The sequence below is a fragment of the Oncorhynchus masou genome, unplaced genomic scaffold (assembly GCF_036934945.1).
Source record: "Oncorhynchus masou masou isolate Uvic2021 unplaced genomic scaffold, UVic_Omas_1.1 unplaced_scaffold_1983, whole genome shotgun sequence".
NCBI classification, from domain to species: Eukaryota; Metazoa; Chordata; class Actinopteri; order Salmoniformes; family Salmonidae; genus Oncorhynchus; species Oncorhynchus masou.
The window spans coordinates 9,942-30,000 of NW_027008475.1; the positions used below are offsets into that span (position 1 = coordinate 9,942).

General features: G+C 46.4%; 1 protein-coding gene and 1 pseudogene across 1 annotated transcript in view; both read right to left on the reverse strand.

Moving 5' to 3' along the window:
- Positions 1-2,724: 2,724 nt before the first annotated feature.
- Positions 2,725-9,451, reverse strand: LOC135532676 (thymidine phosphorylase-like; annotated as a pseudogene).
- Positions 9,452-16,606: 7,155 nt separating this feature from the next.
- LOC135532677 (thymidine phosphorylase-like) overlaps positions 16,607-20,059 on the reverse strand; it is a 4,887-nt gene continuing 1,434 nt past the window's right edge. Inside the window, exons 3-10 of the mRNA XM_064960146.1 lie at positions 19,710-19,913; positions 19,438-19,532; positions 19,134-19,263; positions 18,931-19,049; positions 18,139-18,301; positions 17,692-17,901; positions 17,343-17,483; positions 16,607-17,219 (exon numbers count right to left, since the gene is read on the reverse strand). Coding sequence (XP_064816218.1) covers positions 17,080-17,219; positions 17,343-17,483; positions 17,692-17,901; positions 18,139-18,301; positions 18,931-19,049; positions 19,134-19,263; positions 19,438-19,532; positions 19,710-19,913 — 1,202 coding nt within the window. The 3' untranslated portion in view covers positions 16,607-17,079. The remainder of the gene's footprint in view (positions 17,220-17,342; positions 17,484-17,691; positions 17,902-18,138; positions 18,302-18,930; positions 19,050-19,133; positions 19,264-19,437; positions 19,533-19,709; positions 19,914-20,059) is intronic.

Sequence of the window (20,059 nt, forward strand, 5' to 3'; positions counted from 1 at the left end):
AGGACAAGTCTCTACAGGACTTCACCCATCTGGGCTTTATGGGAGTGGCCAGATGGAAACCACTCCAGAGAAAAGGCACTCCTTAAGTTTGGATAAAGGTCTGATGAGACAAAAATGTTGCTCTTTGACCTGAATGCAAATTAAAAGTAAATCTGGGACAACTCAAATTAGTATGTTATGTTTGGTATGGTATGGTTACAAAAGACAGGTTGCTTAAGACAAAAACAAAAGTGGGGTGGATGGGTGGCTGTATAACACGAATGTCTTGAATCTTATCACGGACAATTTTAGCTAATTAGCAACTTTGTAACTACTTTTTTAGCTACGTTGCAACTTGTTAGAAAGTTAGCTAACCCTTCCCTAACCTTAACTCCTAGAGCTAGTTAGCGTTAGCCACCTAGCTGTGAGCAATAACAAATTGTAATTCGTGACATATCATATGTTTAACAAATGGTAGTGTCATAACTATAGTCAGGAGTAGAACACATCTATAGTAGTTTTATGCAATTGCTTTCAATTTGGGTCTGTCAAGGTTTTCAAAACATCAGTTTCCAACCTGTACCAGAAAGCTGCTCCTGAACACTGTCATGTCTTCCAACCTTGAGGATACACACCGGTCAAATACCCCTCTCTGTCTGTCTTTATGGATGGACTAGTGACCAATGGGTGTGAGTGGTGGAGCGGGTCAGTTAATCATTAACTACGACAGTAGTCACAACCCATCACGAGTCAGAAAGGGAAACAGTCATTTTGACCTAAATAAATATGACCCGACCACATCCCCTCATCCCAATACCCTCACACCCTTCTTCTTACCCTCACCCTTCTTCTTACCCTCACCCCTCCCCTTACCCCCACCCCCACATCATCCAGTGTATTAACTCTATCCATTATCATCAATCTGTACCTGTCTTCCTCTACCTGAACCCTCCCTGACCCTGGTCTGTACCTGTCTTCCTCTACCTGAACCCTCCCTGACCCTGGTCTGTACCTGTCTTCCTCTACCTGAACCCTCCCTGACCCTGGTCTGTACCTGTCTTCCTCTAACCCTCCCTGACCCTGGTCTGTACCTGTCTTCCTGTCCCTCCCTGACCCTGGTCTGTACCTGTCTTCCTCTACCAGAACCCTCCCTGAACCCTGGTCTGTACCTGTCTTCCTCTACCTGAACCCTCCCTGACCCTGGTCTGTACCTGTCTTCCTCTACCTGAACCCTCCCTGACCCTGGTCTGTACCTGTCTTCCTCTACCTGAACCCTCCCTGACCCTGGTCTGTACCTGTCTTCCTCTACCTGAACCCTCCCTGATCATTTAATCTGACCCTGGTCTGTACCTGTCTTCCTCTACCTGAACCCTCCCTGACCCTGGTCTGTACCTGTCTTCCTCTACCTGAACCCTCCCTGACCCTGGTCTGTACCTGTCTTCCTCTACCTGAACCCTCCCTGACCCTGGTCTGTATCTGTCTTCCTCTACCTGAACCCTCCCTGACCCTGGTCTGTACCTGTCTTCCTCTACCTGAACCCTCCCTGACCCTGGTCTGTACCTGTCTTCCTCTACCTGAACCCTCCCTGACCCTGGTCTGTACCTGTCTTCCTCTACCTGTACCCTCCCTAGTCCGTACCTAACATCTGACCTGTCTTCCTCTACCCGTACCCTCCCCAGTCCGTACCTAACATCTGACCTGTCTTCCCTAATGCCTTAATAGATATGGTTTTCCATCAAATATGAAAGACACATAATGGAGCTTAATCAAAGCATTTCATAGGCCTGTACCCATAACATCACTTACGCCACATCTCACAAACAGAATGCTCCTCTGTATGTATAAAACCCACCTGTGTCACTCAAGATAACCAGAAGAGGGTGCCATTGTGAAGAATCAATCAATCTAATTCAGAATGCCTAATTTACAGACAATCAATCACTTATCACCAATGTCAGGCATCACACAATGATAGCACTATCAAACTCAATTAAATATTTAAAGGCAGCCCTCTTAAGGATCGTACCTTTTTTTTCCATTTCCGCCTAAATTGATATACCCAAATCTAACTGCCTGTAGCTCAGGACCTGAAGCAAAGATATGCATATTCATGATACCATTTGAAAGGAAACTCTGGGAAATTTGTGGAAATGTGAAATTAATGTAGGAGAATATAACACATTGGATATGGTAAAAAATAATACAACCCCCCCCCCCCCCACCATCATTTTCACAGTGTAGCTGTACTTTAGATTTTGGCCACCAGATGGCAGCAGTCTGTGTGCACAGTTTCAGACTTATCCAGTGAAAAATGACATTACTGCACAATATTTTGCATCAATTCGGCAAGGTTTGTATGTGTGTAGGCCTGGTTTGGTTCAGGATAGCCATGTTTTTGCTCAGGGTAGTCAGGGTCATCAAGGTAGTCAGAGTTTGGTTCCCAATGGTCCTCAGAGAGAATCAGTTGACTAACGTATCTCAGCTTGACTTTCTGACCAACAGTGGTATAGATACACAGTCACTAGAAACTAAAGGACCTGTTTAACATCATCAACAACAACAAACTAACTGAAAAACATGTCAATCAAGACAAATGTGAACAGCTGAGGTGTGTGTGTGTGTGTGTGTGTGTGTGTGCTTGTTTGTTTGTGTGTGCACAAGTGTGTGTGCTTGTTTGTGTGTGTGTGTGTGTGTGTCTGTGTTACCTGAATGTTTAGCAGGACATTCTAACCAAGTGAGAGAGACTTTGTCATTTCTTCAAACGATCATCTTTATTTATTAAGAATTGCAATAATGAAGCTGGTCGACCCCACACTCTTGAGTGTAAGGCAGAGAGCTCAATGATACAGAAAAAACAGAGGTCCTATATAGCAGACCTAGAAATGCTTAGTCATGGCTGGTTCCACCCCTCCCATGCAGATCGGGGAATCATAAGCTACCTTGGGTTCATTTTGTGGTTATGTTCACCGGGTGTTGGTTCCCCGTACCCTGGCTTAGATTCTCAGAAACAAACATTATTAGAAACAATAGGGGTTTGTTTTGTTTCTCAGGCTCTCTCTATCTCGGCTCACACCATGTCCTTGACTATACCCACAGACCAGCTGCAGGGAGCTAGAGGGGAACCATCCCTTTACAGAAGCACAGCATTTGTAGTTATGAAAATCTCTTACTATTGTTAAGCATATAATTCAACAATCAATATTCAACAAAGCAGGTAAATACGTAATAATTCACTTACAGTTTTCACACATCAAAGTTCCTGTAGATTGTTAAAACAGGATCTCAATTTCTGCAGTTGCACCCAAACGGCTCTTATCTGTACGCCCAGACCCATGACTAAGTCACACAAGACAAGCCTATACTAAAATATAACAATGGATAATTCTCCAAGTAAAAACAGCATAGTATGTTCAATTAAACAACATGGTTGTTAATTCAATAATTTCCTCTATAATGGTTACATAAGACATGTTTCTTAAGGCAAAAAATAAAGTAGGGTGGTTTGTCGGGGTGGATGAGTGGGCATATAACATGAACGTCTAGCAACCCCAAGGTTGCGTGTTTGAATCTCATCACAGAAAACTTTAGCAACTTTGCAATTACTTTTTAGCTACGTTGCAACTACTTATCAAGTTAGTTAACCCTTCCCCTAACCCTTTTAGCTAACCCTTCCCCTAACCCTTTTAGCTAACCTTTCCCCTAACCCGTTTAGCTAACCCTTCCCCTAACCCTTTTAGCTAACCCTTCCCCTAACCCTTTTAGCTAACCCTTCCCCTAACCCTTTTAGCTAACCCTACCCCTAACCCGTTTAGCTAACCCTTCCCCTAACCCGTTTAGCTAACCCTTCCCCTAACCCTTCCCCAAACCCGTTTAGCTAACCCTTCCCCTAACCCTTTTAGCTAACCCTTCCCCTAACCTTAACCCCTAGAGCTAGTTAGCGTTATCCATTTAGCTGTTAGCAACAAAAAATTGTAATTTGTGACATATGATACGTTTAACAAATTCAAAACATATCGTGTGAATTGTTATTCATAATATATCATACAAAATGGATAATGGACATCCACAAATAAAGATACAATACATATAATAGTAAATGGAGTGTTTTGGTTTTACATACGCACAAAACAATATGAAATGCTCTGAGACCATGTTGAGAAAGCCAGGCACAGCATCATGCTATGGGGATGTTTTTCAGCAGCATGGACTGGGAGACTGGCAAGGACAGAGGAACAATGAATGGATCCAAATACAGGCAAATCCTTGATAATGACCTGCTTCAGAGCGCAAACAACTTTAGACTGAGGCAAAGACTTGCGTTCCAACAAGACAATGACCCCAAGCATACAGCCAAAGCAATACTGGAATGACTTCAGAACAAGAATGTGAAAGTCCTTGAGTGGCCCAGCCAAAGCCCAGACTTGAACCCATTGAAAATCTGTGGATTGAAGGATTTGAAGATTGCTGTTTTTCGCCACTCCCCATCTTATTTAACAGAGCTTGAGAACAGAACAGAGCGTGAGAAAAGGAAGAATGAGAAGAAAAAAAATCCAGATGTGCAAAGCTGATGCAAACAAACCCAAGACAAAGCAAATCTGTAATCGCTGCCAAAGGTGCTTCTACAAGTATAGACTCAGGGGTGTAAATACCTATGAAAATTTGATTTCTGTATTTAATTTTCAATAGATTTGCAAAACATTTTTCTATTGATTGATATGTAGCCTACATTGGGCCTTATTGATGTCCTTTACAAATCAAATCAAACTCCATTTTAGTGGTCACGTACACATATCTATCAGGTGTGTGTGAGTGAGTAGTGAAATGCTTGTGTTCCAGCTCCAACAGTGCAGTAATATCTCCTTTCTTTCTGCAATGTTTCCTTTCTTTCTGTGTTACCAAACGTTTGCATAATATTTTAAAGTTACCAGGTTGTCAGGGCCATACTGGCCAAACATTTTGTTCTTATATTTGTATTATAATAGAGATGTGTGGACATGTGTTTTCATATTTAGAAGCAACGTGGAAAACAGTATCGTTGTTGTTTTGGAAGAATCTGTTGAGTTCATGCTGAGACAAACCAAAAAGGAAAATCCCTACACACACACACCACGCACACACACACACACACACACACACACACACACACACACACACAGAGACAGACAGACAGACAGACAGACAGACAGACAGACAGACAGACAGACAGACAGACAGACAGACAGACAGACAGACAGACAGACAGACAGACAGACAGACAGACAGACAGACAGACAGACAGACAGACAGACAGACAGACAGACAGACAGACAGACAGACAGACTAATGAAACTCAGCTGTAAATCAACATATGTCTTGACTTAATGTGTGTTTTCCTGGATAACAATACTCTGATTCATAGCAGTTCTTGGAAACGGTTAAAATCTATTTAGTCTCCACAGAACGTTGTGACTTTATATGAATGAATCAGAGAGGACTTTGAGAGTGAAGAGCAGGAGACAGAGGCTTTAGTTGTGAAAAATACATCCTTTAAAAATTAAACACTGAGATTCCCAAAGGCAGGTCATCTCCCAATCAAGCTTTAACATAGAGTGGATTTGTGTCACTATGGCAGTATGATTTCTGCCACTAGTGGCTGTGTGTGTAGCTGGTCGACGGGCCCCAGTGTCAGCGCCCCTTGTAGACTGAGTCTCTGCTCTGCACTCAGCGCCGGAGTCTCGTAGTGGACACGCAGCCATGGCTGCCCTGGGGTCAGAGGGCAAAGGTCGAGTCAGATCAGGGTGACACCGACCCTACATACACACACACACACACACACACACACACACACACACACACAGGGTCAGAGAGTTCTCACCTTTCTCCACCTTCTGTCCCAAAGACACCAGAAGCTCCGCCCCCACGCTGTGATTGACAGGGTCTCCGGCCTTGAACGTCCCGCCCCCAGCCTGTGCAGCACCTGAGCAATGACCATGCCGTCTATGTCCAGCACTGTTCCTGCAGGACCAAAAGACAAAATCATGCAGTGTGTGTGTGTGTGTGTGCATTTGTGTATCTGTACCTGTGTGTATTTGCATTTGCATTTGTTAATCTGTGCCTGTGTGTGTGTGTATTTGCATTTGCATTTGTTAATCTGTGCCTGTGTGTGTGTGTGCGCATTTGCATTTGTTAATCTGTGCCTGTGTGTGTTACCGTGGCCCTGTGTCTCCAGTTCTGTCTGGTAGTGTGCCCGTCTCAGGATGCTGTAGTAGTCTGCGTTGGTTGAACAGAGTGATGCAGCGATCTGACTGGCTACTCCCTGACCAATCATCATGTTCTGGAACTTTTCCAGGGCTGCACCATTCTGCAGGGTTGTAGAGATCACCTTTCTACCCTCCTCCAGGCTCCCTGCACGGCCAATCATCCACAACAGCAGCCCACCTACACACACACACGCACGCACGCACGCACGCACACACACACACACACACACAGAATATTGACTTGAATTTGAAGGTAATGAACGTCCACAGCTTCTGTGTCGAGACTGTAGCTAAGCCCGAGCAGCACTGACATTCTAACTAGGTCTTGGTCTGCTTGGTTTTGGTCCAAAGGAACCAATTCACTGAGTGTGTGTGTTTGTGTGTGTGTGTGTATTCCTCACCCAGACTTGTGACCAGCTCCAGTATGTCGTCTGGGCCCCTCCCCTTTAGACACTCCAGGGACTCCATCACTTCCAGAGTGTTCCCCACACAGCGACCAATAGGACAGTTCATACGACTAAGCACCGCCCCCGTACGGATCCCCAAACTGTTCCCAACTGTCACCTGCAGGAGAGAATGGTAAGGGTGAGGGGTCTGGTAAGGGTCAGGGGTCATGGTAGGGGTCTGGTAAGGGTGAGGGGTCTGGTAAGGGTGAGGGGTCTGGTAAGGGTGAGGGGTCTGGTAAGGGTCAGGGGTCATGGTAAGGGTCAGGGGTCTGGTAAGGGTGAGGGGTCTGGTAAGGGTGAATGGTCTGGTAAGGGTCAGGGGTCATGGTAAGGGTCAGGGGTCTGCTTTGTGTTATGTCCTTTCTATTCCAGACTTGACAACCAGTTGAGTTCCTAACTAAATCAACAACCTTATTTGATCAATCAAGTACAAGGCAGGAGGGAAAACATGGCCCTCCAGACATTCAAACAAGAATGGGGTAAAGGTCAGGTGTCAGTGTTAGGGTTACCATGGACTGGGCCAGTGACTTGGCACTGCCCAGGTCTTTGTAGAGAGCTGCATTCCCAAACTTCACATCCAGAACCAAGGCACTCAGAGACTCAGCACCCTTCTTAGAGATGATAGAGCCTGGAGAGAACACACACACTATTCACATGTTCATTTCTCTACTTTGAAAGGTAGTCCAGTTTGCTGTTGTTGTTGTTGGCAGACCTGTGATGAGTGGGAGGCTGTCGACTGTAGACGTAACGTCTCTCAGAGCGTACATGACCTTGTCAGCAGGTACCAGGTTATCTGTCTGTCCTACAATGCAACAGCCAACCTCCTCCAGGATTCGATGCAGCTGAGGATGGTGCCACAATATCACACGTTAATAACTTGCAAATGAGAGAGAGAGAGAGAGAGAGAGAGAGGGAGGGGAGGGAGGGATGGAGGGAGATAGAGAGGGAGATGAAGTGGGAGAGGGAGAGGGAGAGAGAGAGAGAGAGAGAGTACCTGTTGTACTGACTGATAGACGTTAAAGCCAGGGATGGACTCCAGTTTGTCGAGCGTGCCGCCTGTGTGTGCCAGACCTCTGCCACTTATCATGGGTACCTATGGACACAGCTTCTGATAGTGGACACAGCTTCTGATAGTCAGACACACACACACACACACACACACACACACACACACACACACACACACACACACACACACACACACACACACACACACACACACACACACACACACACACACACACACACACACAGGTGTATCCAGGCAGGTACCTTGCAGCCGCAGGCAGCCAGAGCAGGAGCCAGCACCAGGCTGATCTTGTCCCCCACTCCACCTGTCGAGTGTTTATCCACCACTAGCCCCTCCCACTCTGCCGGCCATGACATCACTTCCCCTGACATCATCATCTCCTTCGTCAGTGCGAGAGTCTCCTCTGCTACCATTCCCTGCAGCCAGATTGCCATCAGCATGGCTCCTACACACACACACACACACACGCGTGCACGCACACATGCACACACGCACAGACACATGCACAGACGCAGACACGCAAACACACACACACAAACACACACACACAGATCAGAATTTCAACTGTAGAGTAGAGTGCAGGTTTTGGCCTGAGCTTGACTACTGATACTCAGTCTAAAGTGTGTGGGGGTTGTCTTCTCTGCAGACCTATAATAACTTGCATTATCTGGCATCCCACCCACTGTGACTCTGTGACCTACCTGCACGTCGCTGGATGGTGTGTGTGTGTGTGTGTGTGTGTGTGTGTGTGTGTGTGTGTGTGTGTGTGTGTGTGTGTGTGTGTGTGTGTGTGTGTGTGTGTGTGTGTGTGTGTGTGTGTGTGTGTGTGTGTGTGTGTGTGTGTGTGTGTGTGTGTGTGTGTGTGTGTGTGTGTACCAATCTGGCTCTCTTGGATGGTCTTGTCCTTGACACCCTGTATGAAGTCTCGGATCTCCCCAGCACTCAGCTGTTCACCGTTCCGTTTCTTGCGGATGTGTTCTGGGAAAGTGGCTGTGCTCTGCTCGTGGTGCTCCATCCCTGCAGCTCACTGACACACAGCGGACTGACACACAGCTGACTGACACACAGCTGCATGTGACAAGTAGGAGAGGAAAATACACAAGGGATTGTTTTAAATCACTAAACTATTGTGTGTGTGTGAGTGTTTCAACAGAATCGGCGGAATGAATACACCCTTGATCAGCGTAAATACAGTTCACTCTCATAACTGCCACGTTGCGTTCCTTCTCTCCCTTTGCTTGTGGACTTCAATGTACAACAGATGTGACCAGGCAAAGAAACATTTCCAAGCCAAACCTCTACAAACAACCTACATCTTTGTTACCATATTATCTCAAATAACGGCATACATCGTCAGCATAGTTAATAGAACTAACTCGTTAGTAAACCTGCTACAATCATGTAGTAACATCAGTGTAACAGTCAGTTAATAGTTATACAAGGGGGCCCCAGTGGCAATAAATTAGTAATACCAAAATCTTACCTTGACTTAGAGTTCTAGTGTTGTGTTGGAAAGTCTGTTTGAACAGCGCGTTTCTGTTGGCTGAACTCGTCAGCTGAACTCGCCAGAAAAATGAAACTGAAAAATATATATAATAATAATAACAATAATAATATCTCTCTCTTGCTCTATTTCTCTCTTGCTTCTACTTCATTTTGGAAGGAATTCATTTGTTCAAAACTGTTCAACTATTGTCTTTCTCTCTCTGAGTCAACAACCCATATCATGGATTTCTCACATTTCCTGTCGGGTTGTGATTGGTCCATTTGCTGCCATCTAGTGGACATGTTGCACTATTGCCCTCAGCTATGTCTGGACCGTTATTGTCCACCTTTGCAGTGTTCTATTGTACTATGGAAAAAGATGGCTCTCCTTTTCTTGGCACTTTGCCCAGTCATATTTAAGGTTAGAACTACCTTTCTAGGCATTCTGATGCTTCTGGCTTTGAGTTAAATGTGTTGATAGCATATCTACAGTATTTCACTTTTTAATGTGTATAGTATTGCTTACTGGGTGTTGTCCAATGAATGCTGTAACCACTCCCTCTTCAAATCAGGGATGATTGAAAAAATATGTTCAAAAGAGAACATTGTATTATCATTTCTTTGTACTCTCTGAGGAAGGCCATGCAGCCGAAGTGCGCCTGAGTTTTTAAACTTTGTCTCCATTGAACAAGTCCATACAAATAGAGACATTGTAATTAATTGTATGAAGAGGCCTTGGTCCTCCTTTCTTTTTGATGACCAATTTACCCCTTTTACCAAAGAGCATCTTCTGTCTACCAAGTCTACTATTGTGTACCTCAGCAGTGCTTCCATTCCTCCTCTTCTTTTCTGGGTCTATTAAGGTTTTCAAAACTTCAGAGTTTCCTACCTGTACCGGAACGCTGCTCCTGAACACTGTCATGTCTTCCAACCTTGAGAACACACACCGGTCAAATACCCCTCTCTGTCTGTCTGTATGGACTAGTGACCAATGGGTGTGAGTGGTGGAGCGGGTCAGTTAGTCATTAACTACTACAGTAGTCACAACCCATCACGAATCAGAAGGGGAAACAGTCATTTTGACGTAAAAACATCTGACCCTACCATTTCGCATCATCCCCTAACCCTCAACCCTCACCCCCTCCCCCTTACCCTCACCCCCTGTCACCCTCCCCCCCCACCCCCTCCCCTTACCCTCACCCCCCTTTACCCTCACCCCCTTTACCCTCACCCCTCCCCTTACCCTCACCCCCTCCCTTTACCCTCACCCCCTCCCCTTACCCTCACCCCCTCCCTTACCCTCACCCCCTCCCTGTACCCTCACCCCCTCCCCTTACCCTCACCCCCTCCCTTTACCCTCACCCCCTCCCCTTACCCACCCCCTCCCTTTACCCTCACCCCCTCCCTTACCCTCACCCCCTCCCTCACCCCCTCCCCCCTTACCCTCACCCCCTCCCTTACCCTCACCCCCTCCCCTTACCCCCTCCCCCACTTTACCCTCACCCCCTCCCCTTACCCTCACCCTCCCTTTACCCTCACCCCCTCCCCTCCCTCACCCCCTCATCAAACCTATAATCCTATAATCTGAGACTGAAAAACAGCTTCTATCTCAAGGCCATCAGACTATTAAACAGCCACCACTAACATTGAGTGGCTGCTGCCAACACACTCAACTCCAGCCACTTTAATAATGGGAATTGATGGGAAATGATGTAAAATATATCACTAGCCACTTTAAACAATGCTACCTAATATAATGTTTACATACCCTACATTATTAATCTCATATGTATACGTATATACTGAACTCTATATCATCTACTGTATCTTTATGTAATACATGTATCACTAGCCACTTTAACTATGCCACCTTGTTTACATACTCATCTTAAATGTATATACTGTACTCAATACCATCTACTGTATCTTGCCTATGCCGCTCTGTACCAGCACTCATTCATATATCTTTATGTACATATTCTTTATCCCCTTACACTTGTGTCTATAAGGTAGTAGTTTTGGAATTGTTAGTTAGATTACTTGTTGGTTATTACTGCATTGTCGGAACTAGAAGCACAAGCATTTCGCTACACTCGCATTAACATCTGCTAACCATGTGTATGTGACCAATAAAATTGGATTAGATTTGATTTGATTTAATCCAGTCTATTAACTCTATCCATTATCATGTCTTCCTCTAATCTGTACCTGTCTTCCTCTACCTGACCTGGTCTGTACCCTTCCCTGACCCTCCCTGAACCCTGGTCTGTACCTGTCTTCCTCTACCTGAACCCTCCCTGACCCTGGTCTGTACCTGTCTTCCTCTACCTGACCCTCCCTGACCCTGGTCTGTACCTGTCTTCCTCTACCTGAACCCTCCCTGACCCTGGTCTGTCCCTGACCTGTCTGTCCTGTGTACCCTCCCTGACCCTGGTCTGTACCTGTCTTCCTCTACCTGTACCCTCCCCCTGGTCTGTACCTGTCTTCCTCTACCTGTACCCTCCCTGAACCCTGGTCTGTACCTGTCTTCCTCTACCAGAACCCTCCCTGAACCCTGGTCTGTACCTGTCTTCCTCTACCTGAACCCCCTCCCTCCCTGACCCTGGTCTGTACCTGTCTTCCTCTACCTGAACCCTGGTCTGTACCTGTCTTCCTCTACCTGAACCCTCCCTGATGGTCTGTACCTGTCTTCCTCTACCTGAACCCTCCCTGACCCTGGTCTGTACCTGTCTTCCTCTACCTGAACCCTCCCTGACCCTGGTCTGTACCTGTCTTCCTCTACCTGTACCCTCCCTGAACCCTGGTCTGTACCTGTCTTCCTCTACCTGAACCCTCCCTGACCCTGGTCTGTACCTGTCTTCCTCTACCTGAACCCTCCCTGATTATTTAATCTGAACCTGGTCTGTACCTGTCTTCCTCTATCTGAAATGCAATAATGAAGCTGGTCAACCCCACACTCTTGAGTGTAAGGCAGAGAGCTCAATGATACAGAAAAAACAGAGGTCCTGCTGCCGGAGTCTCCCGCCTGCCCGGCGCTGCTGCCGGAGCCTCCCGCCTGCCCGGCGCTGCTGCCGGAGCCCCTCAGCCCAGAGGCGCCAGAGCTGCCGCCCCTCTGTCCCGAGCTGCCCCTCTGTACCGAGCTGCCCCTCTGTCCCGAGCTGCCCCTCTGTCCTGAGCTGCCCCTCTGTCCATTGAGAAGAGTTGCCATGGTTAGGAAGCCACGGAGGCGGACTATAATGTGGACTAAGACAATGGTGAAGTGGGGTCCGTGTCCCGCGCCAGAGCCGCCACCGCAGACGACAGACGCCCACCCAGACCCTCCCTATAGGTCAAGGTTTATTTCCTTTGTTTTGTATTTATTTAGTATAGGTTCTCAATGTTTGTTTTTCTATGTTTTGGGGTTTCATTTTCGGCCTAGTTGTTCTCAATCAGATTGAGAATCATACTCAGGTAGCTTGGGTTTCACTGTGTGTTTGTGGGTGATTGTTCCTGTCTCTGTGTTTTGCACCAGATTGGGCTGTTTTTGGTTTTCCACGTTTATTGTTTTGTAGTGTTCAAACAGGTCATTTTATCTGTTTTTATTAAACATGAATCAATATAACCACGCTGCGTTTTGGTCCTCCTCTACTTCACCACAGGAAAACCTTGACAACCGGGTGTTGTTTCCCGGTACCCTGGCTTAGTTTCTCAGAAGCATAGATGATTAGAGACTGTATTTAATTTTCAATACATTTGCAAAACATTTTTCTATTGATTGATATGTAGCCTACATTGGGCCTTATTGATGTCCTTTACAAATCAAATCAAACTCCATTTTAGTGGTCACGTACACATATCTATCAGGTGTGTGTGAGTGAGTAGTGAAATGCTTGTGTTCCAGCTCCAACAGTGCAGTAATATCTCCTTTCTTTCTGCAATGTTTCCTTTCTTTCTGTGTTACCAAACGTTTGCATAATATTAAAGTTACCAGGTTGTCAGGGCCATACTGGCCAAACATTTTGTTCTTATATTTATATTATAATAGAGATGTGTGGACATGTGTTTTCATATTTAGAAGCAACGTGGAAAACAGTATCGTTGTGGTTTTGGAAGAATCTGTTGAGTTCATGCTGTGACAAACCAAAAAGGAAAATCCCTACATACACATGAATGAAACTGTCAGTGAAACTGATATAACAGTCAGCTGTCGATCAGCATTTGTCTTGGCTTCCTGTGTGTTTCTGGATAACAGTCAGGAAGTCACGCCTGACATACTTCCGACCACAACTCTATCTTCCTGATTCCTGCTTACAAGCAAAAATTAAAGCAGGAAGCACCAGTGACTCGGTCTATAAAAAAGTGGTCAGATGAATCAGATGCTAAACTACAGGACTGTTTTGCTATCACAGACTGGAACATGTTCCAGGATTCTTCCGATGGCATTGAGGAGTACATCACATCAGTCACTGGCTTTATCAACAAGTGAATCGAGGACGTCGTCCCCACAGTGACTGTACGTTCCTACCACAACCAGAAGCCTAGGATTATAGGCAACATTCACACTAAGCTAAAGGGTAGAGCTGCCACTTCTAATTAAGGTGCAGGACTCTAACCCGGAAGCTTAGAAGAAATCCTGCTATGCCCTGCGACGAACTATCAAACAGGCAAAGCGTCAATACAGGGCTAAGATTGAATCATACTACACCGGCTCTGACGCTCGTCTTATGTGGCAGGGCTTGCAAACTATTACAGACTACAAAGGGAAGCACAGCCGCGAGCTGCTCTGTGACACGAGCCTACCATACGAGCTAAGTCACTTCTATGCTCGCCTCGAGGCAAGCAACACTGAGGCATGCATGAGAGCATCAGCTGTTCCCGACGACTGTGTGATCACGCTCTCCGTAGCCGACGTGAGTAAGTCCTTTAAACACGTCAACATTCACAAGGCTGCGGGGCCATACGGATTACCAGGACGTGTGCTCCTGGCATGTGCTGACCAACTGGCAGGTGTCTTCACTGACATTTTCAACATGTCCCTGATTGAGACTGTAATACAAACATGTTTCAGGCAGGCCACCATATTTCCTGTGCCCAAGAACACAAAGACAACCTGCCTAAATGACCACAGACCTGAAGCACTCACGTCCGTAGCCATGAAGTGCTTTGAAAGGCTGGTAATGGCTCACATCAGCACTATTATCCCAGAAACCCTAGACACACTCCAATTTGCATACCGCCCAAACAGATCCACAGATGATGCAATCTCTTTTGCACTCCATACAGCCCTTTCCCACCTGAACAAAAGGAACACCTATGTGAGAATGCTATTCATTGACTGCAGTTAGGCGTTCAACACCATAGTACCCTCAAAGCTCATCACTAAGTTAAGGATCCAGGTACTAAACACCTCTCTCTGCAACTGGATCCTGGACTTCCTGACAGGCCACTCCCATGTGATGAGGGTAGATAGCAACACATCTGCCACGCTGATCCTCAGCACTGGAGCCCCCCAGGGGTGCGTGCTCAGTCCCCTCCTGTACTCCCTGTTCACCCACGACTGCATGCCCAGGCACGACTCCAACACCATCATCTGGCCGGGTGGTGCCAGAATAACAACCTATACCTCAAAGTAACCAAGACTAAGGAGATGATTGTGGACTACAGGAAAAAGAGGACCGAGCATATCCCCATTTTTATCGACGGGGCTGTAGTGGAGCAGGTTGAGAGCTTCAACTTCCTTGGTGTCCACATCACCAACAAACTAGAACGGACCAAACACACCAAGACAGTCGTGAAGAGGGCACGACAAAGCCTATTCCCCCCCAGGAAACTAAAAACATTTGTCATGGGTCCTGAGATCCTCAAAAGGTTCTACAGCTGCAACATCGAGAGCATCCTGACCAGGCGGTGTCAGAGGATGGCCCTAAAAATTGTCAAAGACCCAGCCACACCAGTCATACGCTACTGCTACTCTCTGTTCATCATATATGCATCGTCACTTTAACCATATCTAAATGTACAAACAACCTCAATCAGCCTGAATAACCGGTGTCTGTATATAGCCTCTCTACTGTATATAGCCTCACTACTGTATATAGCCTCTCTACTGTATATAGCCTCTCTACTGTATATAGCCACACCACTGTATATAGCCTCTCTACTGTATATAGCCTCTCTACTGTATATAGCCTCTACTGTATATAGCCTCTCTACTGTATATAGCCTCTCTACTGTATATAGCCTCTCTACTGTATATAGCCTCTCTACTGTATATAGCCCCTCTACTGTATATAGCCTCTCTACTGTATATAGCCTCTCTACTGTATATAGCCTCTCTACTGTATATAGCCACACCACTGTATATAGCCTCTCTACTGTATATAGCCTTTCTACTGTATATAGCCTCTCTACTGTATATAGCCTCTCTACTGTATATAGCCTCTCTACTGTATATAGCCTGTCTACTGTATATAGCCTCTCTACTGTATATAGCCTCTCTACTGTATATAGCCTCTCTACTGTATATAGCCTCTCTACTGTATATAGCCTGTCTACTGTATATAGCCTCTCTACTGTATATAGCCTCTCTACTGTATATAGCCCCTCTACTGTATATAGCCTCTCTACTGTATATAGCCACACCACTGTATATAGCCTCTCTACTGTATATAGCCTCTCTACTGTATATAGCCTCTACTGTATATAGCCTCTCTACTGTATATAGCCTCTCTACTGTATATAGCCTCTCTACTGTATATAGCCTCTCTACTGTATATAGCCTCTCTACTGTATATAGCCTCTCTACTGTATATAGCCTCTCTACTGTATATAGCCTCTCTACTGTATATAGCCACACCACTGTATATAGCCTCTCTACTGTATATAGCCTCTCTACTGTATATAGCCTCTCTACTGTATATAGCCTCTCTACTGTATATAGCCTCTCTACTGTATATAGCCTCTCTACTGTATATAGCCTGTCTACTGTATATAGCCTCTCTACTGTATATAGCCTCTCTACTGTATATAGCCTCTCTACTGTATATAGCCTGTCTACTGTATATAGCCTCTCTACTGTATATAGCCTCTCTACTGTATATAGCCTCTCTACTGTATATAGCCCCTCTACTGTTATTTTTCAGTGTCTTTTTACTGTTGTTTTCAATTCTTTACTTACCTATTGTTCACCGAATACCTTTTTTGCACTATTGGTTAGAGCCTGTAAGTAAGCATTTCACTGTATTCAACTGTTGTATTCCACGCACGTGACAAATAAACTTTGATTTGATTTGAGTAGCTTAACGGTTCCCCCAAGTTGGGCAAGCTAGCGCCTTTGACTGTCAGCCCAGATGATGTATGGTCGTACTGGTCACACACACACACACACACACACAAAACATGAATATTTTGCCCAGAAACAGGCTCCAGACAGAACAATAGTTCAATCATTGGTGTGCAGGATAAAACCTTTACTCTGTCTCCAGTTAACTAAAGAGGAACCAGTCAGCTCCTGTCAAGTATTGGCTGAGCTCCCAGACATCCTGGGGTCATTCTACACACCCAGAACAGTTACAACATGCCTCTATTAATGTGCACACACACTTTTATATCTTATATGAGTTAGTTTCTTGAACCATCTCAAGCCCAATGCCGAGGCTTAAAGAAGGATATTTTAGTACACAAGCATTAGTAAGGTTTAACAGAAATTGCCTTCACACAGTTCCTGGAAACGGTAAACATCTATTTAGTCTCCACAGAATCTTATGACTTTATATGAATGAATCAGAGAGGACTTTGAGAGTGAAGAGCAGGAAACAGAGGCTTTAGTTCTGAACTATACATCCTTTAAAAATTAAACACTGAGATTCCCAAAGGCAGGTCATCTCCCAATCAAGCTTTAACATAGAGTGGATTTGTGTCACTATGGCAGTATGATTTCTGCCACTAGTGGCTGTGTGTGTAGCTGGTCGACGGGCCCCAGTGTCAGCGCCCCTTGTAGACTGAGTCTCTGCTCTGCACTCAGCGCCGGAGTCTCGTAGTGGACACGCAGCCATGGCTGCCCTGGGGTCAGAGGGCAAAGGTCGAGTCAGACCAGGGTGACACCGACCCTACACCCTTCACACCCTAACACACGCACACACACACACACACACACACACACACACAGGGTCAGAGAGTTCTCACCTTTCTCCACCTTCTGTCCCAAAGACACCAGAAGCTCCGCCCCCACGCTGTGATTGACAGGGTCTCCGGCCTTCGAACGTCCCGCCCCCAACCTGTGCAGCACCTGAGCAATGACCATGCCGTCTATGTCCAGCACTGTCCCTGCAGACACCAAAATACAAAGTCATGCAGTGCGTGCGTGTGTGTGTGTGTGTATTTGCATTTGTTAATCTGTGCCTGTGTGTGTGTGTGCGCATTTGCATTTGTTAATCTGTGCCTGTGTGTGTGTGTGCGCATTTGCATTTGTTAATCTGTGCCTGTGTGTGTGTGTGCGCATTTGCATTTGTTAATCTGTGCCTGTGTGTGTTACCGTGGCCCTGTGTCTCCAGTTCTGTCTGGTAGTGTGCCCGTCTCAGGATGCTGTAGTAGTCTGCGTTGGTTGAACAGAGTGATGCAGCGATCTGACTGGCTACTCCCTGACCAATCATCATGTTCTGGAACTTTTCCAGGGCTGCACCATTCTGCAGGGTTGTAGAGATCACCTTTCCAGGCCCTCCTCCAATCATCCACAACAGCCCACCTACACAAACACAATCATCCACAACAGCAGCCCACCACACACACACACACACACACACACACACACACAAAATATTGACTTGAATTTGAAGGTAATGAACGTCCACAGCTTCTGTGTCGAGACTGTAGCTAAGCCCGAGCAGCACTGACATTCTAACTAGGTCTTAGTCTGCTTGGTTTTGGTCCAAAGGAACCAATTCACTGAGTGTGTGTGTTTGTGTGTGTGTGTATTCCTCACCCAGACTTGTGACCAGCTCCAGTATATCGTCTGGGCCCCTCCCCTTTAGACACTCCAGGGACTCCATCACTTCCAGAGTGTTCCCCACACAGCGACCAATAGGACAGTTCATACGACTAAGCACCGCCCCCGTACGGATCCCCAAACTGTTCCCAACTGTCACCTGCAGGAGAGAATGGTAAGGGTCAGGGGTCTGGTAAGGTTCAGGGGTCATGGTAAGGGTCAGGGGTCTGGTGTTAATTCCAGACTTGACAACCAGTTGGTTCCTAACTAAATGGTCAATCAAGTACAAGGCAGGAGGGAAAACATGGCCCTCCAGACATTCAAACAAGAATGGGGTAAAGGTCAGGTGTCATGGTAGGGTTACATGGGGTCCAGTGACTTGGTGAGGTGTGAGGGGTCTGGGAAGGGTGAAGGGTCTGGTAAGGGTCAGGAGTCATGGTAAGGGTGAGGGGTCTGGTAAGGGTCAGGGGTCATGGTAAGGGTCAGGGGTCTGGTAAGGGTCAGTGGTCATGGTAAGGGTCAGGGGTCATGGTAAGGGTCAGGGGTCTGGTAAGGGTCAGGAGTCAAGGGTAAGGGTCAGGGGTCATGGTAAGGGTCAGGGGTCATGGTAAGGGTCAGGGGTCTGCTTTGTGTTATGTCCTTTCTATTCCAGACTTGACAACCAGTTGAGTTCCTAACTAAATCAACAACCTTATTTGATCAATCAAGTACAAGGCAGGAGGGAAAACATGGCCCTCCAGACATTCAAACAAGAATGGGGTAAAGGTCAGGTGTCAGTGTTAGGGTTACCATGGACTGGGCCAGTGACTTGGCACTGCCCAGGTCTTTGTAGAGAGCTGCATTCCCAAACTTCACATCCAGAACCAAGGCACTTAGAGACTCAGCACCCTTCTTAGAGATGATAGAGCCTGGAGAGAACACACACACTATTCACATGTTCATTTCTCTACTTTGAAGGGTAGTCCAGTTTGCTGTTGTTGTTGTTGGCAGACCTGTGATGAGTGGGAGGCTGTCGACTGTAGACGTAACGTCTCTCAGAGCGTACATGACCTTGTCAGCAGGTACCAGGTTATCTGTCTGTCCTACAATGCAACAGCCAACCTCCTCCAGGATTCGATGCAGCTGAGGATGGTACCACAATATCACACGTTAATAACTTGCAAATGAGAGAGAGAGAGAGAGAGAGAGAGAGAGAGAGAGAGAGAGGAGAGAGAGAGAGAGAGAGAGAGAGAGAGAGATAGAGAGAGAGAGAGAGAGAGAGAGAGAGAGAGAGAGAGAGAGAGAGAGAGAGAGTACCTGTTGTACTGACTGATAGACGTTAAAGCCAGGGATGGACTCCAGTTTGTCGAGCGTGCCGCCTGTGTGTGCCAGACCTCTGCCACTTATCATGGGTACCTATGGACACAGCTTCTGATAGTCAGACACACAGACACAGACACAGACACAGACTGCCACACATCATGGGTACCTACACACACACACTGATAGTCACACACACACACACACACACACACACACACACACACACACACACACACACACACACACACACAGGTGTATCCAGGTAGGTACCTTGCAGCCGCAGGCAGCCAGAGCAGGAGCCAGCACCAGGCTGATCTTGTCCCCCACTCCACCTGTCGAGTGTTTATCCACCACTAGCCCCTCCCACTCTGCCGGCCATGACATCACTTCCCCTGACATCATCATCTCCTTCGTCAGTGCGAGAGTCTCCTCTGCTACCATTCCCTGCAGCCAGATTGCCATCAGCATGGCTCCAAAACACACACACACGCGCACAGACGCAGACACGCAAACACACACACACAAACACACACACACAGATCAGAATTTCAACTGTAGAGTAGAGTGCAGGTTTTGGCCTGAGCTTGACTATTGATACTCAGTCTAAAGTGTGTGG